The sequence below is a fragment of the Microtus pennsylvanicus genome, chromosome 5, assembly GCF_037038515.1.
Source record: "Microtus pennsylvanicus isolate mMicPen1 chromosome 5, mMicPen1.hap1, whole genome shotgun sequence".
NCBI lineage: Eukaryota > Metazoa > Chordata > Mammalia > Rodentia > Cricetidae > Microtus > Microtus pennsylvanicus.
In genome coordinates this window covers 116,000,387-116,020,861 of record NC_134583.1, presented here as the reverse complement: position 1 = coordinate 116,020,861, position 20,475 = coordinate 116,000,387, and the positions used below count along the sequence as shown (strand labels likewise).

Below are 20,475 nucleotides of genomic sequence, written 5' to 3'. Positions count from 1 at the left end.
ATATCACAGAATGTGACATCCTCTTCTGGTCTCTATGGGCTCCTTATGCAGCGAGTACACAGCCAAAACACTCACACACAACATTTAAAATTATAAATGTAAAATATCTTTAAGGGCTGGAGAGATGGCTCAGTGGTTAAGAGCACTGCCTGCTCTTCCAAAGGTCCTGAGTTCAATTCCCAGCAACCACATGGTGGCTCACAACCATTTGTAATGAGGTCTGGTGCCCTCTTCTGGCCTGCAGACATACACACAGAATATTGTACACACAATAAATAAATAAATATTAAAAAAAATATCTTTAAAAGATTCAATATGAAAGGCCAAGTGTGGTCATGCACACTTGTAATCCCAATATTTAGGAAGCAGAGGCAGGAGGATTACAATGAATTTGAGACCAGCTTGGTCTTTCTCATGGGCTGCAGACCAGTCAAGGATTACATAGTGAGATCCTGCCTTAAAAACAAGGCAAAACCAAAACCAACTCAAACTAAACCATACTTGCCCAGTTTAGCTACTACCATATGCCAAAAGAACCTTTATAAACACAATTTAACTCCTGGAAATTTTTTATTATCTTTATAAACTAAAAGACTTCTTGATTTACTGCTAAATGCCAGGGCACCTGGAAAATTTGTTTTTTGTTGTTGTTGTTTTTTGAGACAGGGTTTCTCTGTACCTTCAGAGCCTGTCCTGGAACTAGCTCTTATAGACCAGGCTGGCCTCAAACTCACAGAGATCCACTTGCCTCTGCCTCCTGAGTGCTGGAATTAAAGGCATGTGCCACCACTCCCCGGTTTGGTTTTGTTTTAGTTACCTGGATTGGTGTTCCGGAAAGAATAATCCTATAGTTAGCAGTCAGCTGTTTTACTGCTTTTGACAATTTGGTTTTTCCGTTTTTTATGACATGGCCTTCATCAAGAATACAGTAGTTAAATTTAATATTTCTAAGAAAAAATAAATAAAAACGGTTATCTTTTTTTGTATATCAGGCATCATAGGAGCAATTTAGAAGCAGAATATTGGGCTCACAATTTCAATATCAAATTTTTGTTTTTGAAATATTTATGAATTTTTTCTTTATTTTCTAAATAGAAATGTTTCACAGAAACAGAGGATACATACAAAAATATCTACAATTCTGATGTTGGGTAGATGCATGAATTTTATAAGGTGTACTTACACACATAGCCACAATTCAAAGCAAAACAGTATATTCCAGCAACCTGGGAATCTCTTTTGTGTTTTCTCCCAACTAAGTTTTTAAATTTAAATTAGCATGCATTTACTGTACAAAGTGATGGTTTGGCTGACATTTTCATATATGTCATTCATATTTAGCACCCACATGATCCTATCTTATCCTCCCTCCCTCTTAGCTATCAACACTAAACTTTTCTAAAGAATATTTGAATTCTTACCTAAAAAAGTCTATGTCATTTCTCACAACATCATATGAAGCTACTATCAGATTATGCCTTTTTACTTGATGCTGCAACCTTTAAGAAAAATTAGAAAACAGAATTATTAATTTCTTAATACAATTTTATTTCATTTGTTTGGTTTTGTTTAAGACAGGGTCTTTCTGTGTAACTTTGGCTGTCCTGGAACTTACTCTGTAGACTAGGCTGGCCTCTAACTCACATATCTGCCTGCCTCTGCCTCCAGGGTGCTGGAATTAAAGGTTAAAGGCTAAAAGTGTGCACATCTTAATACAATTTTAATAGTGTAACTACAGCTACTGTTATAAAGTGCTTCAACCTGCCTAATGAGCATCTGTGTTTACTTTAGTTAACAGACCACATTATAATGCAAACCTGCCACCTGACTCAGAAAAACGATGAGCGCCTAACTCAAAATATGGCCAACACTTTGTCAGTATCTTCTTTTGGGACACATTCCTTTACCACTCAGGCTAAGTCAAGCTTATCAATCGTATGTCCCCATAATGAACAAAGGGATGAAGCAACAGAACCAGGTTGAACTATTTACAAGATTTGTAGCCAGTCTATCATGTTCAGTACTGACCTAGGAGAATGTGGGCTTGAGGCTGCCCAGGGCCATTTACCCACCAACTGTACAATGAAGTTAAGGAAATATCAATTCAACAAAATTATGTTTGGGAAGGACAAACATAATTTTAGTTGTTTCTAAAGCAATAATCCAGGCTTGAAATTCCAGGGAGTGAACTGATATTCCCTGTTTACTGAAGCAATTGAATTCCTATCATTTACAAATTCATGAATATGAGGAGACACTACGGAGTTGCTCTAGTACAAACATTTGAAATGCTTATGTTCAAATCCTCACTCTGTCCGCTTAAAAAACTTAAAGGAATTTGGACCTAGAAGCTCTACTTTATAATTCATTATCTCAGACAAGTACACCTTAGAGCCGTGGTTCTCAACAGCTAAGACAGCTCCCCATGCTGTGGTGACCTCAACCATAAAATTATTTTGTTGCTACTTCGTAACTCTAATTTTGCTACTGTTATGAATCATAATATAAGTATCAGATATGTGACCCCTTAAGGGGTTGCAACCCTCAGGTTGAGAACCAGTGCCTTAGAGGGTGATTGTGAGTACACAATTGTTGAAATAACAATGGTATATCTACAACAGCCACTGTGGACCAAAAGTAAAAAAATATTAAGTAGGAGAAAAGGCAACAGAGCAATATGTAGAGAGTGGAGAAAAGAGCACGAGCAGAATGGCCATGACTGCTGCTAGGTTCTCCCGGGAATTAGAACCACACTGGGTGGTCCTTCATTCCGGTGCGCTTCACTGACATCTCTGTGAAGTACCGCCTTCAGTAAGCTGGGTATCTACGGTTATAATCAGAGATAACTACAGTTCACTTCTGACAAATATGCTACTTTTTTTGTACAGCTCTTACCTTATCCTTTCAGTAGGAGGGCCAGTATAATGCAATGGATTGAGATATTCTCTGGAGCAAAATTTACCTACTTCATCTACCCAGTGACCTGTTAACGTGGGTGGGCAAACCACCAAGGAAGGAAGTGGCATACATTCTGCCAATTTCGATCTTGCATATTCCTGGGCCCTTTACAAAAGAAAACAGTAATTAAGCAATTTGTTAACATTCATTAGGATTTAGAACCTTTATTTTGAAATAATATTTTAAATTACCTCTGACAATGATCTCCAGCTAGAATACAGATGGACTGTAATGTTTTTCCTAAGCCCATGTCATCACACAGAATTCCATGAAGCTTATATTTATTAAGAAAGGCTAACCAGTTCACACCATCCTAGAAGGTTAGGTAGAGAAAAATTATAAATGTAAAAAGACCGTAAGAATTTTTTCTTGTAAAACATATTTGCATGGACCTATATCTTTCTATGAGCAAAAAAGAAATCAATATAGGACCTTCAACATTGAGACTTTAATGAACCGGATAGAAAAAGTGTCTCACACTCACAGGCGCAGAGTGACCTTACCTGCTGGTACTTCCTCAGTTCAGCGTTGATTGGCACTGGGATCTTGTAATTTTCTAACTTCTTCCCATCTAATAATTGCTCTAAAAAGTGTCGCTCTTTTGCTTTCAACTGGATTAATTCTTCAGACATGTTTGGAGGGTCTGGAATGCCTGCCTGAAATGATTTTTAAAATGTATTAAAATTAGGCTGGTGATGGGCTAAGTAGCTCATTTCTTGAGAGCTTTACTAGTGTGAAAAAGCCCTGAGTTCAACCACGGCATTGTGTGAAACTATACTGTATAATCATAACACTAAAGGTTGGAGGCAGAATTCAAGTTCATGCTCAGCTATGTAGAGTCTGAGGGCAGCCTAAGCTACATGAGATCTGCCTCAAACAGAAATATTGACTAATATTTGTTCTGTATGTTTTCCAAAGGCCTTGATCTTACTAGATATTCCATGCCGTTTACTTAATTTCTCATTCTAAAATTTTATCAAAATAATTTCAGTTTTACCAAGACAAACATACACACAGAAAAAAGCAATTAAAAATAATATAAAGATTTGAGGGTGAATAAATCTAAAGATTTTGAAAGATGTTAAAAGTGTTTGAATTAGACAAAGACAATATACTTTGGTATTTTAAAGAACACAATTAGGACTTTATTTGCAACAAGTATTAATAAAGAAACAATGATATATAATCTAATTTACATTCCATGCTTTTGAAAACTATCAGTTTCATACTGTCCTGATATCCTCAGGTATTGAATCTCAAAATACAGTATGGGTTTAGGAGGAGCACCAAATGGTCTAGTGTCATTTATAACTCCACAGCAAGCTCCACTGAGGAAGGCCTTTGCTAGGCTGGTGAAAATGGAGGAGCTATTAAGTCTCATCCTTGAGCAATAAACAAAATGCAACTATATACAAAACTCTTCCTTTTCAAAATAAAAAATATGGGCTGGGGTGGGAAGGGGAAGAGAAACACTTAGAGACTATTAACTGTGTGCTAAACTAGCCCTATTTTTCCCCTTAAAAATTTAAACACATCAGTATTCTTTCACATACTGTGATGTTCATAGACATACGCTGACTGTATCCAAACTTATGTTTCAATATTGATTTGACAGATTGTGTGCACACATGCAATGCACATGCTCCTGTATGCACACATGCATGAAGGCCAAAGGAAGAAAACAGATGTCCGGCTCTATCACTCTCCAGCACCATCCCTTCAAACAGTCTCTCTCTTACTGAACCTAGAGCCAGGCTGGGAGCCAGCAGTGACAGGAGTGACAGGCATGTGTGGTCACATCATCTCAGGTCCTCAGACTTGTACAGGAAGCACTCTTACCCACTGAGTAATCTCCTCAGCTCAGCATACTCTCGATATAAATATTTATGAGCTGGTGGTGTAGCTAACTGTTGGAACACTTGCCTCCCATGTACAAGACTCTACATTCAATTTCTAGTACCATAAACATTTTTATTATAAAATATTTATAGTTAACAACTCTGGATCATCACATAATTGTTATTCTTTTAAACAAATTTTACTCATGGAGATATAAGATACACATTAACACAGCAGGGTTGTTTTGTGTTTACATGTTTGTTTGGGGGAAGGGATACATTATGGTCCTTTAAACTGAGTGAGGTATTATTATAAAAGGACAGACCTGAATTCAATCCTCTGACCTTCACAGGCACATGCACCCCCAGCCAAAATAAATGTTTAAAAATAGTTGTTGTTGTTATGTTATAGAACACACTATATTTGTGAACCAAAATCTTTTCAACTTACCTCAAGTGGCATCAGTCTAATTAATGTTGCAAAGCATTGAGTAGCCATGAATCTCACACTGTCTGTCTGATCACTCATTCTTCCCAATACAGGAACAACTAAAAGGACAATATACGGAACAATACCAACATCCAATTGTTCCATAACACCTGAATAAGCTGTTAAAGAAATTTCAAGATAGTTCCCAGGTAATGTCTTCACATATTTTAGCATACCAAGATTGTAACTTCAGCATTAAAAAAAACCTCATTTTCACACATGCACATAATATATCCTGACCGTTTTGTTTCTTATGGCTTTCTGAAACAGGGTGTGGCTTTGAACTCTTATTCCTCTTGCCTCATCCTCTTGAATGCTGAGATTACAGATGTATACCATCCTGCCAGGCTCAAGATTATGACATCTGTTACAAATTATAACCATATTTACAGGCTGGTGCTCTTTTAAAAACATTATTTAACTACTGTAAGTAAAAATATAAAATTGCTCCAGAAACAGATGCAAGCAGATACAAAGATCCACAACTAGTCACTGGGCTGAGCTCCAGGCACAGAGGGACGAGCGATAATATGAACAAACGGGTCAAGACTATGATAGGAAACCCACAGAATCAGCTGACCTGATTGATAACTGACTCCTGACTGACAACGGGGGAACCTGCATGGGACAGAACTAGGTTCCTGAATACAGGTTGTAGTAGAAGACCTCTTGTTTGTTGTAGGCTGCTCAGCCCTGAAATAACCACACAGAAACTGTATTATTAATTAAATCACTGCTTGGCCCATTAGCTCTAGTTTTTTGCTGGCTAACTTTTTTTTTTCTTTGGTTTTTCGAGACAGGGTTTCTCTGTAGCTTTGGAGCCTGTCCTGGAGCTAGCTCTTGTAGACCAGGCTGGCCTCGAACTCACAGAGATCCGCCTGCCTCTGCCTCCTGGGTGCTGGGATTAAAGGTGTGTGCCACCCGCCCAACCTGTTGGCTAACTCTTACATCTTAACTTAACCCTCTATTAATCTGTGATGGCCACATGGCTGTGGCTTACCGGCAAGGTTCGGTGCCCTACTCGGCTCTCTCTTCTCCCAGCATTCAGTTTAGTTTTCCCTGCATACCTCTAGTCTACTCTGTACAGTTTCTTTATTAACCAATGGTATTCACAGCATACAGAGGGGAGTCCCACATCACCATGTGACAACGGTGTGGCTTGTGCTACTGGCAGTGGGACCAGGATATAACTCTAAAGCATCAATTGACTTTGTAGAGCCCATTCTCTATTGGAGAGATACCAATAGAGTATGCTCAGTCTAGGTACCAGGGGTAGGGGACGGGAGGGGATGGAACAGTCCTGGCTCACTTCCGGGGGGGGGGGTGTCTTAATCTCTCTGATGAGCAGATGGGAGGAAGGGGGAGCAGGAAGAGAAGAGGAGAACTGGGATTGGTATGTTTAAAAAAAAGGTATTTGGTCGGACCCATAACCATCATCATGCCATTATTGCACAAGCATCTTGGCAAGACTGTTGGTAACCCAAAATTCTGCTTGCTGGATGATGTCTACTGCACTCATGAATTCACAAAATCCCTGGTTGTCTCAAACTGGTAGCTATCCTATCCCAACCTCCTCAATTTTTAGGCACGCACAACCACTCCTGGCTTAATCATTGGCATCATCAACAAACTTCTTTACATTCTTAAAAACTGACTTCTGGGTCAGCCAGGCGGTCACTGAGCAATCTCTCCAGTGTGTGTGTGTGTGTGTGTGTGTGTATAAAATTATGGTTTTGTCTGAAGGTAAATGGAGAAAATTTTATTAAGAACTTACTAAATATGTCCCTAGGATATCCATTCAGAATAACAGAATCACACTAAAAGTAGGGAGTACAATTCAGTGGCACACTAAGATTAATTCCGATTCCACCAGTAGCATAAGAATCATGGCCTGCATAGACTGTACCTAATCCTGTGGCTATGAAAATTCTGAACCAGGTTTCTACTGATCTGGCCTTATCCACCTTTCTTGCTTTGACACATGGGGCTGACAGATTCTGAATCAAACAATGGCTGCTGTGTCCTTAAAAAGAGCTTGCAGTACATCTCTAGATTTAGTATATTTCAGTATAAAGCAAAAGTTTACACGATCTCAAGAGAAACCAGGCGAATTATCTTACTATTTTAATCATACTCCCCTAAAAAAAAAAAAAAAAAAAGAACATAGTTTGGAAACATACATTTAAGGTAAATATAACCAACCTAGTATTTAATTATTACTATTGAAACATAAGACAAATAATTCAGTTACTAGTTTAAAATTACATAAAGTCGCTATGCTTATTAAAAAGCTACCCATCTGAAGCAATTTTTTAATTTTATATGAAATTTTAATAATAAAACATAATCATAATAAATCACAATAAAATGTAAAATACTTCAAAATAAAATGTAGAAAGTTGTCAGTTTGTAATAAATGAGATTTAGTGTATTTTAAAATGAGTGAACCTTTGAGTTAATCTTCAATATGAATAAAATTTTTCAAGTTTGGCAAAATAAAGGATACAGGCAAGTGCTTCAATTGCACCTTCTTGTTTGACATTGTCATCAATTGCTCCCAGCCATGGGAGTACCTTCTCTAAAAAAATGTTCATTGTTTCCATGGTAGCTATTTTGCTCATGACACCTATGCAGCGAGCTGCCATGTGCCTCACTGCAGTGCTGGGGTACTGAAGGCACATATACAAATGAGGCAAATGCTGGACCAGCTAAAACAAAATCAAAAACAAAACAGCGATTACAATACTTATTAGGGAATAATTACAGAGTTTGGCGTTCCTGATTTTGTTCTAGGTGCCAGCATTATGATCGCAACAGCATCTAATCTTAAATGTCCACTGCATAGAACATTATGATAGCCAAGCAACTGTTCAACAGTGAGGCCAGCCTCACATTTCAGTTGAGTACAGGGTGGATAAAGATGGAATTCTTTCTTTATTAATATAAGAAGATGGGGAGAGCTTTTTTCAAGATGGGGACTTGCTGTTGTTCAGGCTGGCCTCAAATTTCTGTATACAGACTTCTACCGAATGTCCCAATAAACTGGGAAATAGACATGGCCAGTAGGACCTATCAGAAATTTGTAATAAGTAAAAGGACATACTTTTTTTTTTTTTGTTTTTTTGTTTTTTGAGACAGGGTTTCTCTGTGGCTTTGGAGCCTGTCCTGGAACTAGCTCTGTAGACCAGGCTGGTCTCGAACTCACAGAGATCCGCCTGCCTCTGCCTCCCGAGTGCTGGGATTAAAGGCGTGCACCACCATCGCCCGGCCTAAGGACATACTTTTATTCTTAACTGCTATCGCCCAGATTCACTTTTATAAAACTTATTTTAATGTTACAGTTATAGAAAAGTAAAGCTAAAACTGTTACAATACAATAAATTGCAAAGAGCCTCCCCAATGTAGATATATGGAAAGATTTTTTTTTAACCAAGTAATTTTTTACTCTCCTCTTCCCTCTGCAAACTCTTCTGGTAGAAGTGTAATAGTAAAAATAAAGCCAAAGCCAAAGCCTCACACCAGTGACCCGCTGTATCTTAGAACATGATCACCTGCTTATCCTGAAAAGGCATCCCTCTGCCCGAGCTCTTCCTTGCGTGGAGCTCTACCTACTATTGGTCTCTACAGCCTACAATTTTCTTTCTCTTTGCTCTTCACCTTTCCTTTAGAACCCTTTCCACAATGCTTGAGTTTCCAAATTGGGTTTTCTATCACCCCTGTACCAATAAGGAAGAATCTGTATTTTTTTTAATTCCATTAATGCAAAAGGACTAACTGGTATTTTTTAAGGAGGAACTTGTATTTTCAAGTGATAAGTTATCTAACATGACAATCTGTTTCATCTGAAGAAGCACCACACACATTAATTACCAAGGAATGAAGCGCAGCATCCATCGAAGCTGCTGCTATTTCAAAAACCTGCAGGGAATTTACCAATTCTTGAGCAGGACCATCACCTCTTTCCAGGAGGGACTTTCCATCTGTTCAAATAAAAGTTATATCACTTTTAAAATAATTTTCAAAATCTAGAGACCACAAAAAATATTAGTACCCTCTGAGCTAGTATGTATACAAGTGTCAACAAAGCTTTTTGTATGAAAAATAAAGTGACTTTAAGTGCTATAAGCTGCACTTATAGCAACCAAACAGATTTAAGATAATAATCCACTTCCAAATCTATTGTTAAATATATAAAAGGGGAAAGCATATAGAATAACATGAAAGTCACAAGTCTTTCATTTTAAAACTTACCTACTGGTTTAAGATAAATAAAGATAAACACATTTCTTTTAAAAGGATATATAAAATATACTGAAAAACCAGAACTGATTAAAATGAACACATACCGAAATTATTTAGGTCAATCATAGCCTTCAATGGGCCAACCATAGCATCCCAAAGATGTGGCAACTTCACTGCCATTTCAGCACCAAAATGCTTCACTATAGTTGTTAACGCAAATTCAGCTCCTCTCCGCTGTACCAGGAAAGGCTTCTGACCCTACAGCCCAATGTTAGTTCAAAGAAGAATTTTAGAAAAAAAGCATTATGTGTTAAAATTTTAATCAAAAAGATTTCAAAGTCACCCTCTAAACACCGAGAATACTGCTGCTAGTCCATGGAGCAGTTACTAGATGGTACTTAGGAGCATTACAAGCATCTTCCAATAATTGGCTCCATGCGGGCCTAAAACTCATAACTGGATTTTTTTAATGTTATTGTTTAAAATAGGAATAAAATAAGAAATAAAAGGACACATGACTTCTAGAGACAGTCACCAGTGGCATTTTTTTAGTGTTCCTTGCCCCAAAGAAACAGCAGTCTCAGAGATGAAACCATCTATTTTCCTCCTCCCACCCCCCACCCCACCCCACACAGGGTTTGTGTGGCCCCTGGCTGTCCTGGAACTCACTTATAGACCAGGATGACCTCAAATTCAAGAGATCCACCCATTTCTGCCTCCTGAGTGTGTTGGGATTACAGGTATGTGCCCACCCAAAACCATCTATTCTTTTTTTTTTTTAATTTTCTGAGACACGGTTTTTCTGTGTAGCTTTGGTGCCTGTTCTGGAACTCGCTCTGTAGACCAAGATGGCCTCAAACTCACAGAGATCCCCCTGCCTCTGCCTCCTGAGGCGTGTACCACCACTGCCCAGCTTCTTATTTAAAATCATCCAGGGAGATGGACATGTTTTTGCTAATCCCAAGGGTTATACTTTTTTATTTATTTAGTCATAAAACTGGCTTCTCTCAAAGAATACAGAGTTTTAAATTAAAGTGGAAAAGATATGCAGAGCATGGTGGTACACTCAGGAGGCTGAGGTAAACTAAGAGCTTGAGGCTGGCCTGGACCACACCAAAAAGGACAAAAGGAAGTCAGGTGGTGGTGCCACACACCTTCAATCCTAGCACTCAGAAGGCAGAGGCAGGTGGATCTCTGAAAGCTCTAAGTCCGGATGATTTACAAAGGGACCTCAAGGACAACTGGAACTATTATACAGAGAAACTCTATCTCAGAAAAACCAAAAAGGGAAAAAGAAAAAAAAGAAAAAGAAAGAGCTGTAAGTATCAAATCATGAAAATAATGAAAAGAGATAATCAGTGAAACAGATTTATACAATGTTTCAGAAGAAACAGTAGGATACTGATTTTAATCTGAAACTTATCCACGGCCCCCATTTTACGAAAACAATCTTTTTAGTACTAACAGTTTACTGTGGTGTCCAAGTCTTACAATCAAAAGAACGGACAGTCACCCCATGCTAATATGCTACTGTGAGGGCTGTGGCTACGACTTAGAGAGTGCAAAGCATCTGCCTGCATTCCCTGCCCTGCAACACTATCTGCACTCTTGTTCATTCATTACAGGGATTTACCACCACACCCAGCCTAAAGACCTTTCTGAAATACTGGCTATAGGCCAGGGATGTTCAGTTAGCCTAGTGCTTGCCCAGCATGCATAAGGCCCTGAGTTTCATCCCCAGTACTGACTAGACAAATAGACCAAGTGTGGTTGCACTTGGGAAGTGCGTGCAGGAGGATAAGATGTTCAATGTCATCCCTGGATATATCATTATGTTTTCAGTCAGCCTGAAATACATGAGATAGATGCATAAACACACACAGAGGATAATTTTCAGTAGTTTATAAGAGAATAGGATGGAAAATTCATATAAATCATTACAAATAGGAAGCATCTTTAGAGCAGATGTCATTATACTGATATGCCATTATAATCAGAGATGAAAATATTTCATAGTGAAGCGACTAGCTGTTTATAGGAAAATTAGATTTTGTTCCTTACCCTGGGAAAACACATCTAATATAAAACCTGGTTGACTAATGGTAGGTGTTAATATAAAAATTTTCTCAGAATATCACTAGGAATTCTTGGCACTGATAGGATAAAGAAAGATTAGTCGCCACTGCCATTTAATATGATCTTTGCAGCCAAGGCTCTGAGTGTGAGTTGGCTTACATTTATGAATAGTTTATGTACCCACAATAAAAAAAGGGTAGCTACCAAGCAAGCTAAGTTAGTATAAATTAGAAGAGAAATAAGAAATTTAAAAATTAAATTAAATTTTCTGGTAATATTGCTAAAATACTTTAAAAAGATGTAGTGGCATTTCACTTGTATTTTAATAAACAAAGCTTTCCTGGAGATGGGGAAAGTAAAACAGCCACACTGGCCAGACTTACAGACCAGCCAGCAATGACACACACCTTTAATTCCAGTACCCACAACACGCACCTTTAATCCTAGTAGCCACACTAATTGCCATAGAAACCGGGTGGTGCATGCCTTTAATCCCAGCCCGAGAGGATTAAAAAACGGGAGGAGACAGCTCTCAGTCTCATTCTGAGATTCCTGGAGGCAGGGTCACCATTTTGGACTGAGGTCGCGGTGAGAGCCAGTGGCTAATTGCTTTGCTTTTCAGATCTTCAAGTCGAACCCCAGTTTCTAACTCTGAGTTTTTATTAATCGTGCTTCAAAAAGCTGTCAATTCACTTGTAAGCACAAAAATACAATTCTGACAGCTAATAAGACAACTTGGTTCTTCATCTAGAAACTAAATATTTAAAGAGTACAAGCATTCAGAAAAGGAGAAAAAAACCATTTACCTCATCAAGTTCAACCAGGACATTCCCACTACTCCCCGCAGGCAGCTCTGCAATCTGAGCTTTGATTGCTTTGGGGATAGGACCTCGCCTGCTTGTGATAGCAAAAGCTGCTTTCTGATGCCGATAGAGTGTAATGATACCTCTGTGTTTGGTGACAGTATGGTGCATCCCATCTTTTTCTGAGTTGGAGCCTAATAAAGAAAATAGCCATTTAATCAAAATATAGATGAGAAAATGCTTCCTGCTCCTAAAGAGACATAATGTAATTTTAAACTGATCAAGACCTCAATTTTTATAGAGGATGTTGTAATTAGACAATGAAATGGTAACAAAGTTGTCTACTTGAATTAAAATTTATATTGAAGCTGAGCAGTGGTGGTGCACGTCTTTAATCCCAGCAATCAGGATACAAGAGACAGGCCGATCTCTGTGAGTTTGAGGTCACCTTGGTCTACAGAGTGAGTTCCAGGACAAGTACAGAACTTTCTTCCTTCTCATTTGTTTTTTAAAGTTGTAAGTCTATTACATTGTGTATAATTTAGGTTTTCTAAAATCTTACTGATTAAAAAATCATAAGACTCAGTCATATGACTAAACCAGTGTTAGTCTTATTTCTGAAATCATCTTAATGAAAGAGCTGTTTTCCATATAAATTTTCTACATGACAAAAGAAAACTTGCTTATTTGGCATTATTAAACAGACTTCACTTACATCATATCATGGCACTAAATTAAGGAACCAAATTATTAACATTTGATTTAACTAGTTTTCTAGCCTAGTTATAAGAAGCCATACAATGACTTTAAAGATTAAGGAAGGATGAACACGTGCTTCAGCTGACTTACATCACTTCTAATGCATGTAAGAGGGCTGATTGACTGGCAAATACACATACTTATAAGAACTTCTTTGTTCATGGAGAATAGGAAATGGGGGGTAGGCTCTAAAAGGAACTCCATTTATGCTTAAATTATAACTATAATTTAATGGTAAAACAAACTTAAATGGTCAATTCCTTCTCTGTGCAAATAAAGGTTTAGATATATACCTTTAGAATTTTCCTGGCCACTCTGTGTTGGTACTGGACATGTTACACAGGGAGTGAGGTATGGGTCCACACAAAGAGAGCTACAGAGGTTTTTAATAATTTTTGAATTAGGACATGGTGTCCTTGCTGTACACTGCTGAAGAAGCTTAGCTATGCACTGAGCAGCATAGTTCTGTACTAGCGTATTCTCTTCTTTTTTAATTGTTTCCATTAGTGGTTTTATGATAGGATTTAACTTCTCCGGAAGTTGCTGCAAGCTCACAACTGCACATGCAGCAAAAGTATGCACTCTCAACTGCAACACTTGCCACTCTTGGTTCGTCTCTGCAACTGTCATTTGGACCTGATGGCGTTTACTATCTAACTGCTGTAACACTTGAGGATTTAGATCAAAAGTTGATGTGACTTCATTAAAAACAGTAGTTACCTAATAAAAAAAAAGAAGAAAAAATGAAAAATCATTAATTACAACAACTCCAGGTAGACTCGAAAATCCTAAATGGCAGTTTTCTCTTTCACTTGTCTCCCATAGTATCAAGATTTGCTGTAATATTGAATAAGCTTAAGAAAGGGGACAGTCTCTTAAGAGAAATAAAATTACTATTAAATATATCAAATTTCCCCTAACTGGTAAAATATGAAAGCTATAGGCAAATACAAACTGTTAGTTTGAGGAATATCAAAATGTACAAACTACTTCTATACTCCAGAAACAACAGCCAACAGATGCAGTGACCACTGTAGAAGGCCCAATACCATTGTGACAGAGTACACTAAAAGACTGTTCTTCATCATTTTAATTTTATTAAGATATAATTCCTGTATCGTAAGCTAACTCATGTGAAGTAAATAATTCAGTGGTTTTAAGAACTATGGCTCACCACAGTGAAAACATTTTTATCAATCCCAAAAGAAAACTCTTACCTATTAGCAATTACTCCTCATTTCCCCAGTATTATGGAACCTATTTCCCTCTTATAAAATAGGTTTATTTTGGCTATTCCATATGTATGAAATCTCAATATAAGTAATGTTCTTCAGGTCCATCTATGTTGCACCATGTAATGATATTTTCTGTCAAACAATATTTAACTTTCATATATAACTTTTCTATCCTACATTTCATTTATCCATTCAGTTGATTAATATTTGGGTTCCTCCTATCTTCCGAATATTATAAGTAATGTTGCTCTGAAATTTTATGCACATCAAGATTGTGTAAAGGCTTATATAACAAAAATAGTCCAGGCAGTGGGAGCTCACACCTTTAACCCCAGCACTCAGGAGGCAAAAACAGGTGGAGTTCAAGACCAGTATGGTTGCACAAAGCAAGTTCCAGAACAGCCAAGATTAAGGAGAGAAATGTTGTTTCAAACAAAACAAAACAAAACACACCCATAAACAAATAAACAAATGAGTAAATAATTAAGTAAGTAAGTGGGTTGGCCATCTTTGCCGGGTAAGCACATTTAAGAGCTTTCATAAATAGGTAACAGCCTGATAATTACTGATCACAAAACAAGTAAACATTGAAAAGCAAAACTTTTCATGGATATTGAGTTTTTGCTTCTATTTTGGTTACAGGAACAGTTTCATCAAGTAGCACAACGTCATCCTCCTACATGCTGGGACTGTAGGTATTTGCCACCATTCCTACAAAGAATCTATCTTTTCTTTGCTTGTTTGTTTTTCATGATAGGGTTTCTCTATAGCTTTGGAGCCTGTCCTGGAACTTGTTCTTATAGACTAGGCTGGCCTCGAACTCAGAGATCCATCTGTCTCTGCCTCTGCCTGTCTCTGCTGGGATTAAAGGCATGCACCACCACTGCCCGGCCAAGAACCTATATTTTTTTAAATATTTTTTTAATGGTTTATATTTTATATGCATTGGTGTGAAGTCTCAGATTCCCTGGAACTGGATCTTCAGACAAGTTGTGAGCTGCCATGTGGGTGCTGGGAATTGAACCTGGGTCCTCTGGAAGAGCACACAAGTTTTCTGATGTATTAAATAAGCTGTAGAAGCAGTTTTCCCATCTACCAAAACCTTATGATACACCAATAAGTGACAAAACTTGGCAAGTTTTCCAGTAAGATGTATTGAATAGTTCTCTGTCCTATAATTTCAAGAAATTGAGTACAATGAAATAATCTTTCTACAGAACAGTATGACAAGATACCATTTCACAAACAGATTCAACATATTGGCATGCTTCTGTGGTGACACAGCACGGCACATTTCCAATCTTTATTTCATGGCGTAAAATTAAGAAAATCACTTCTAGCCAGCCTTTAACCCCAGCACCCAGAAGGCAGAGGCAGACAAATCTCTGTGAGTTCGAGGCCACCTGGTCTACAAGAGCTAGTTCTAGGACAGGCTCCAAAGTGACATAGAAACCCTGTCTGGAAAAAAGAATAAATAAAAATTTAAAAAAGGTACTTCTTTACTCACCAGGTCATTAGCTTGATCTATTGTTAAAACATTGTTGTTTATTCTATTACCAACTTCAATATGTGCATCAGCTAATGATGATATAAACTGTTTACACTCATTCTGCATTCTTGTGAATGGAACAGCAATTTCATCATAATACAAATGTTCTGAAAGGATATCAAGTAAACGTGGCTGCACAGCTAGGGTAACAGCTTTACATTCCTAAAATACAACAGATAACAAGATTCAGGAAAAATATAGAAATATAATGGTAGAGATGTTTAAATCTTGACTTTAGACAACCAAAGACTACATTGCCACTGATTTTGAATCTATAGTCTGTTACCTTTCAGAACAGTTATTTACACAAAGAAAAAATATTACATCAAAACTGCTCTGAAAATTTAATATGACTACAGGACATGCACATGTAACCACTATAATTGCATTTAATTTTCAACCTAATTATTCTTAGTGTACTCTGAATTTATTCAAAATATGCATATAAATAAATGAGCAAATAAACAAACAAACAAACAAATAAATAAATAGAGCAGACATTTAGAAGTATATTACTATAAACACCAGTCAGAAAACAATCTGGCATGCACTAAAAATATTATTCAAAATTTGATATTAGGTATCTTTAAAGGTTCAACCACAGCTTCACATGCTGTATTGTAAAAATGGATATAATTTAAAAGCTACTTACCTGCCCCCAAATTTAACTAACCCTTCCCACTTTCTCTGGTTGTTGCCTGCCCCAACAAGAGGGGGAATGGCCTCAGTGGTGAGCCATGAGGGGTTCTGTGGGATCTGGGTGATCAGCCTGGGCTTCACAGAGTAAATCCAGAGAAGCTCTGTGAGGGTCCAGAAACCGAACTGTCAACACTTGCTGCTGAGTCTGAGAGGCACAAAAACACAGCATCACTGCCTCTCCAGCACATGGAGTCCTGACAACAAAACAGATAAGCTCTGCTTCTTTCCAGAAGCAAAGTAGGGTCTCAATTGCAATAAAGCATGGTTCAATTACTTTTAGACACAGCTTTGACAAACTGCTAAGAGGCAGTAACAAGCAACTCTCACAGCAAGTGCAGACAGTTAAATTTCCAGAAATAAATCTTACATAAAATCATACATCTTATAGAAGTTTAAAGTTAAAGAGACTAGAAGGGAAGTTGGCTCATCTAGAAATGAAGATTTGAGTTTAAATGTAGAGATCTCTTTTCTTGTGACCAAAACTTCTGCCTTTGTTACTATCCATACAGACAGAGCTCCAAAAACACAACTGACTGAAAATGTGCTGCCTGAAAGTAATGACCAACTGGATTACACAGTTAGCGCTGGCTTGCTTCTTTTTATACACACAGAAGTCTTAACAGGGAGCTTTGTAACAGACTGTAGGGATGGACAGATACTATATGAACATAGCATAGCAGTCTCAGGTATAAATGGGGTGCTAAAAAAAAGTTAAACAGATGACAAATAATGTTCAATATGATATGGAATACTTTCCCATAACTGCTAGATTTTCATAAAGAAATTGCTTCTACTTTTATATCGTAAGTTATAAATAGTCCTAAATACTAATGGAAATTGGTCTTACTAAATCTGCCTTCATTACTTTAGGAATATACCTTACCTTTTGTAAAGCGGCCCATTCACATATCACTAATGCAACACTAATTCTCTGTAAAGCAGATTTGGAGTTCAAATGGAATAGAAGTAACTGGCCAAGGGATTCTGCTGGTTTAATTTCTTGGTTTATCATATTTACACCTGGATCACAAATACAGCAACAAAGCGCTCCTAACAACCTATAAGAGAGGGAAAGACCATACTATAAAAATTACTTGAAGAAAAATTTCTCTTACTATAGTTATAAATTTCCCCATAAAACTTTAACTTATTTTCTAGCTTATTTTCATGAAGACAGGAGATAGTTGGTTTTTGTTTTTGATACAGGTCTAGCATAATTCAAGTTGGTCCTCCACTCTCTACATCACTGAGGATAACTCTGAATCCCTGCTCCCCTTCCCTTCACCTCTGAAGGGACAATGCGGGTGTGCACCACCACACTGTTTAGGTGCTATCTGGGGTCAAATCCAGAGCCTGGGACATGCTAAACAAACATTCTACTAACAAAACTACACCCCAGTCCCCCATTTTTTTTAAAAAAAAAAAATACAAAACAGGGTTACTCTGTGTAACAGCCCTGGCTGTCCTGGAACTCTCTTTGCAGACCAGGCTGGCCTCATACTCACAGAAACCCACCTGCCTCTCAAGTTAAAGGCATGGGCTACCACCACCCAACCACCTATTTTTAAAGCTTCAAAAACTTAAAAATAATGTTTATTTGCTTTAACTTTTCTTAGATAACTAGTATAAAGGAAAAACAATTGACAGACATGGAAAAAAAATCTTTTGGTTAAATGTTATAGCTATTAGCCACAATTTTCAAACTATGATACTTGACACTTGATGAATACTCACTTAGCTGCCATCATCCTGGCCCTCATAACTACAAAATCCCTCGTAGCTGGGTCTTCCATGATGGTGTCTGCACCTGCAATGTACTCCTGAAGCACTTCCTTATTCTGGATTTGGCCTTGCCGTATCTTACCACCTGTTTTTTCCTAGAGGAAAAGCAGGAAGGAAAAGCAATAATTAAAGATTAAGCAATAAAATTTTACTGGAAACAACAAAGCTAGTAAAATGTAGTTCTTTTCATAAAATTCTAAGGGCTCGTGCACGCCTTTAATCCCAGCACTCGGGAGGCAGAGGCAGGCAGATCTCCATGAGTTCGAAGCCAGCCTGGTCTACAAGAGTTAGTTCTAGGACAGGCTTCAGAGCTACACAGAGAAACCCTGTCTCAGAAAAACAAAAACAAAACAAAACAAATTCTAAGGGTGCCAGGAGGTGGTGGTACACTCCTTTCATCCCAGCACTCGGGAGGCAGAGGTAGACAGGTCTCTGAATTTGAGGCCAGCCTGGTCTACAAGAGATAGTTCCAGGATAGGCTCCAAAACTAAAGAGAAACCCTGTCTTGAAAAACAAACAAACAAACAAAAACACTAACTGCTAATAATTACTATTCAGTTTGTTGGTCTTAATAAAGAATTGAATCTGCCTAATGTTAATGAAGGCACCCTTAGAATTAAGCAATAAATACAAATTTCTCAAACAGCTACTACATTGGTAGTAATGAGGTGAACACAGAAACCCCTTAGCTCTCTCTATACTTACCTTGGCTTTAGCTTTTACTTCTAGCAACATATTTAAATCAATAGGTAAATGAGAAGGCTGCATCATTAAGCAAAGCCAAGCGCCCATCCATGGGCAAGCAGCTGCTACCACATACTGAACTGAAGCCTTGCTCAACAGTTCCATCCAAACCTATGAAGTGAAAAGGAGAATAGAAAACAAATTTTTCTATTAAGTGCTAACAAAATCTAAAACACACTTTTAGGAAAATGAACTAGGGGGAATACAGTATCGCACGAGATTCATTTGAAAAGTCAACATAAGAGATTCACTTTGAAATATTGATTTGGTTGATAGGTTTCTACACTACATGAAATATGCAAAGAAAAGTTTTTGGCTTTGTTGTTTTTTAATATCCTGGGGGCCACAAATATGACTCAATGAGTAAGGTCACATGCCACCACACTTAACAATCTGAGTTCAGTTTCCAGAACCTACATGGTGAAAGGAGAGAACCAACTCCTAAAAAGCTGTCCCCTATCCTACACACCACACCCAAAAATAGTTGTGTTTTTTTAAGACTAAATTGATTTTTACGAGTGTATTTTATATGTGTTTGCCTGCATATATGTATATGCACATGTGTGACCAGTAGCCATGAAGTTCAGAGAAAGTTATCATATCTCCTAGAACTGAAGTGACAGATGATTAGGAGCTGCCATGCCAGTGCTGGGAATCAACTCTGATCTTCTGCAACAAGTGCTCTCAACCACTGAGCCAATCTCCATCCCAGTAAAAAAGGTTTTAAAAAAGGAATGTAAGAGCCAGGCACAAGTGGTGCAGGCCTTTAATCCCAGCACTCAGAAGGGAGAGGCAGGTGCGTCTCTGTGAGTTTAAGGCCAGCCTGATCTCAAGAGGAGGTTCAAAGACAGCCAGAGCTGTTACACAGAGAAACTCTGTATCGAAAAACCTAAAAGAACAAAAACAAAAAAGGAATATAGGAGTTGGGCATGGTGGTACAAATCTATGAAGCCCGCAGGAGGACTAAGCAGAAGGATTAGGGTTCAGGGTCAGCCTGAGGCACACGGATCTACTGAACAAAAAAACAACAAAAACCGAGAGAATATTTGATAGTTTATGAAAAACTTTATAAATTAAATGTGCCAAGCCAGGGATACTCAAAATATCTGAAAGCCCGGGATTGAGAGACGAAAGCAAGAGGACCAGGAGTTTGAAGCCAACCCTAGCTACATAGCAAGCTAAGCTCAGCCTTAGTTATGTGAGACCCTGTCTCAGATATTCCAATAAACTCCCCACACAAAAGAAACTGGATACCTCTGACCTCCACAGAAATTCTCTCTCCTCTTCTCGCTCTCTCCCC

At 37.9% G+C, this 20,475-nt stretch overlaps 1 protein-coding gene across 3 annotated transcripts in view; it reads right to left on the bottom strand.

Annotated features, from left to right (window-relative positions):
* Positions 1-20,475, bottom strand: part of Btaf1 (B-TFIID TATA-box binding protein associated factor 1) — an 87,908-nt gene that overhangs the window by 17,308 nt on the left and 50,125 nt on the right. For all 3 annotated transcript variants that reach the window (XR_012910686.1, XM_075973919.1, XM_075973920.1), the window contains 15 exons: positions 19,137-19,286; positions 18,384-18,526; positions 17,533-17,707; positions 15,909-16,112; positions 13,460-13,886; positions 12,411-12,601; positions 9,633-9,786; positions 9,157-9,266; positions 7,793-7,994; positions 5,248-5,396; positions 3,462-3,614; positions 3,150-3,271; positions 2,896-3,063; positions 1,422-1,499; positions 818-947 (listed from right to left, as the gene is read on the bottom strand). Coding sequence is in view for 2 of the 3 variants with exons in the window: in XM_075973919.1 (XP_075830034.1) it covers positions 818-947; positions 1,422-1,499; positions 2,896-3,063; positions 3,150-3,271; positions 3,462-3,614; positions 5,248-5,396; positions 7,793-7,994; positions 9,157-9,266; positions 9,633-9,786; positions 12,411-12,601; positions 13,460-13,886; positions 15,909-16,112; positions 17,533-17,707; positions 18,384-18,526; positions 19,137-19,286 (2,556 nt within the window). In the remaining variant the exon portion in view is untranslated. The remainder of the gene's footprint in view (positions 1-817; positions 948-1,421; positions 1,500-2,895; positions 3,064-3,149; positions 3,272-3,461; positions 3,615-5,247; positions 5,397-7,792; positions 7,995-9,156; positions 9,267-9,632; positions 9,787-12,410; positions 12,602-13,459; positions 13,887-15,908; positions 16,113-17,532; positions 17,708-18,383; positions 18,527-19,136; positions 19,287-20,475) is intronic.